Source organism: Chanodichthys erythropterus, chromosome 3 (assembly GCF_024489055.1).
Source record: "Chanodichthys erythropterus isolate Z2021 chromosome 3, ASM2448905v1, whole genome shotgun sequence".
NCBI classification, from domain to species: Eukaryota; Metazoa; Chordata; class Actinopteri; order Cypriniformes; family Xenocyprididae; genus Chanodichthys; species Chanodichthys erythropterus.
This window is the reverse complement of record NC_090223.1, coordinates 47950278-47953653: the sequence shown is the minus strand read 5'-3', so window position 1 is coordinate 47953653 and position 3376 is coordinate 47950278. Positions and strand designations below refer to the sequence as shown.

Sequence of the window (3376 nt, the reverse complement as noted above, 5' to 3'; positions counted from 1 at the left end):
TTCGCAATACACAATTCTTAATATTATGCCTAAAAAGTGTTTTAATGTCACTATTAATAAGGATTGTATGATCTCTGAATAATATCAGTCGTTAGATGCAAGATATTTAAAGTGTACCTAAACTACACTTGGAATAGTACAATTGCAGAGTATTTTTATTCAGCACATAAATATGTAAATGTATCTGTAGTATACTTAGCACAAAATAAATGTATTTCAAATGCATTTAGTGTTTTTTTTTTTCCACAAGAAGTGTCATTTATAAAAATGAGAATACTGCGGAATATTAGAGACTCGGTCATCATTCACTTTCATTGCACTTAGATGACGACTAATAATAATAAATATTATTATTAAAATAATTTGTATAGTCAAACAGCTCTGGAAAAAAATTGTGGTTGAATAAATGATTACATCATTTCCATTTTTTTTTTTTTTTTTATGAACTAACCAATACATTTCCTTCAAATATCATTAGATGTGGTTAAGCAAAGACGAATGTTGTTTTTACAGTTTGATAGATGAACTATCGTACAGTGATTCTAAAGTTACAGCATGCTTACATCATTTTGTTGATGTACCTGCATCCGGTCAACGATTGCACGCGCTTTCATAAGCCTGCAGCTGGATTACGTGAGAGGAACGTAAGAGAGTCTGCTGGAAGAACATTTGAAGCCAAAAAAAAGTTTGATTTAAACATTTCGATGTTTATAATAAATTCACATACATGAACCATTAAAAATTCACGCCTCTCCAGATAATTATTTTCATTGTGCATAATAACGTAGATGTGAATGCGCGTGTTTAGCGCGGACCTTTATTTTGACATCTTGAAAACAGGAAGTGCCTGGATGCGTGACTGTCAAGCTGTAGGACATGGGGGTTAAAATAGAGGTTTTTAGGGTGAGTTTGATTACGTTTAGACTTGTAAGCAGCTCGGGCTGTCTAAATAAACTATATATAAACAAACTGAAGCAACGTTTGAGAGAGAAATCATTTTATAAAACGCGCAAAAGCTTTAAATGTCCCACTTTGCTAAACACTATTGCTCTTCACTCTGCATATGTAGGTTAAATAACTGATAAAACAAGTGAATATCAGTAGATTTGTAATGTTTCTTTTTTTACACAGATGATGGTGTATCTGTCGTTTCCGGTGGCGATGTTTTGGATATCAAACCAAGCAGAGTATTTTGAGGAATACATCGTGAAGCGAAAGGTTTATTATTGCCCTAATAATCTAAATAAATTATTATACAATTATTCATATCATAAGTAAATATCAACATTAATATTTGTTTAGAGTTATGACAATCATATTCTAGCTTCACTAGGAGGTTTCTCTTGTATGTATTATTTAGCAGTTGCTGTTGTGTGATCACATTATATCATCACATTTTTCAGAGGGAGATTTTCCCACCTGATGAGAAAATGCATGTAAGTATTTCCGCTTTAATTTGATTTAATTTTCACACTTCAACTGTAATCAAACTGCTTTCACTTTGGTGGTTCCAAGGGTCCCATTAGAATTTTGAAGCCATATTTATATCCATCTATGTGTGTGTGTGTATGTATATATATATATATATATATATATATATATATATATATATATATATATATGATAAGTCATGTGCCATTTCTCATTCTGGAACAGAGGCAAGAACTGGAGGATTTCAAAGAGCGCATGAGAAACCGGAAAGAGCAGAAGATGCTGAAACAGATGGCCATGGAGTCTGAGGAATGACTATAAAACAACAAAACTATTGCTCATAATATAAGTTTGGGAACAAGCCTTCATGTGTGACACGGGAACACTGTAATGCTTCTCCCAAAAACTTTAATGTGAATATTGTTTCTGGACATAGTTTAATAAATGGGTGGGGAAAATGTATATTTTTTGTAAATATATAAGTCTTTAAACAGTTACAATTGGTTGGTTTGACTTTATTGTGTGTTCTTAATGAATTAATAAGAACACTGCTTTTTGTTTTTGCTGTTGATTTATTTTTTTCCAATTTGAAAATAAATAAAAAGGAATTTCTTTTTTAATCTTGTTGTCATATTTTTGTTCAATTTTAATATGTATGTATTATACATTTGGTCATAATTGGTATTTACATGTTGTAAAAGGCAGTTATTTGAAGTATACTATTGGATATTTAAAAACAAAAATGAAACAAGAATTAATGCAAATAAATTGATAAATATATTAATGTTAAAACATGTATTTGTGCTGTAAAACTGTTTAAAGCACAATTGTTTTGTGTGTTTTTGGCATGAATGCATTGTAAAATTGGATATTGCACAGGAAATATTAGCAAGAGATTATTGTTTGCACTAAAATCATAAGTCTACTTTATATCTTGTAGGTTTATTAGTATTGAAAAATTAAAATTGGGTATCGCTCTAAAAAATGCTGGGTTGCTTCTACCCAAATTTGAGTCAAATATGAAAAACCCAACAGCTTGGTTTGTTCATATTTGACCCAAATTTGGGTTGAAACAACCCAGAATTTTTTTAGTGTATTATCTATTGAGTATTTTAATGTTTTGGGCCCATTCACTTCCATTGTAAGCGTCTCAATGTAGTTTGCATTATGCCAGAAACATAATGTACCTGGAATACATGTTTAAGTAATCAGCCCATTAATGAAATCAAGATTCAAGAGTAAATATATGAGGGGAAACAGTCTGTTACACCTTACAATGAATTTCTTAATGTGCAAATCAGTACTTGGGGAACAGACCCCAACTTCATTTGTTTTAAATCTTGAATACTTTTGAGCACAGACTTGAAGGATTAGTTCACTTTCAAATGAAAATTAGCCCAAGCTTTACTCACCCTCAAGCCATCCTTGGTGTATATGACTTTCTTCTTTCTGATGAACACAATCAGAGAAATATTAATAAATATCCTGACGCATCCAAGCTTTATAATAGCAGTGGGATCAACGAGTATGAACTGAAGAAAGTGCTTCCATCCATCATAAACATACTCCACACGGCTCCTGGGGGTTAATAAAGGCCTTCTGAAGCGAAGTGATGCGTTTGTGTAAAAAAGATCCATTTTTAACAAGTTATGAAGTAAAATATCTAGCTTCCAACAGACCGCCTTCCGTATTCAACTTACGCTTACACTTACTTAACTAAGTGTAAAATGGCTTCACGTAAATTAAGCCTTTTCCGTAAGTTGAATAGGGAAGGTGTAGGATGTAGCGTAAGCTCTTTGAACTGCAAGAGTTTTACACTTTCTTCGTATGTTGAATATGGAAGGCGGTCTGGCGGAAACTAGATATGCATCAAGATATTTATTAATATATCTCTGATTGTGCTCATCAGAAAGAAGAAAGTCATATGGGATGGCTTGAGGGTGAG

The 3376-nt window shown here is 32.2% G+C and overlaps 1 protein-coding gene across 1 annotated transcript; it reads left to right on the top strand.

Moving 5' to 3' along the window:
• The first annotated feature begins 610 nt into the window (after nucleotides 1-610).
• On the top strand, nucleotides 611-2051 carry pet100 (PET100 cytochrome c oxidase chaperone). Its single transcript, XM_067376559.1, has 4 exons — nucleotides 611-903; nucleotides 1132-1218; nucleotides 1404-1436; nucleotides 1657-2051. The coding sequence occupies exons 1-4, from the start codon at nucleotides 877-879 to the stop codon at nucleotides 1744-1746; spliced, it is 237 nt and encodes a 78-aa protein (XP_067232660.1). The 5' UTR covers nucleotides 611-876; the 3' UTR covers nucleotides 1747-2051.
• Nucleotides 2052-3376: the final 1325 nt, after the last annotated feature.

Excerpts from the sequence above, each read along its gene's own strand:
- pet100 (XM_067376559.1), top strand. The coding sequence starts at position 877 with ATGGGGGTTAAAATAGAGGTTTTTAGG. Across the intron at positions 1,219-1,403 it reads AATACATCGTGAAGCGAAAG|AGGGAGATTTTCCCACCTGA; the intron begins GTTTATTATTGC and ends CACATTTTTCAG. Across the intron at positions 1,437-1,656 it reads CACCTGATGAGAAAATGCAT|AGGCAAGAACTGGAGGATTT; the intron begins GTAAGTATTTCC and ends ATTCTGGAACAG.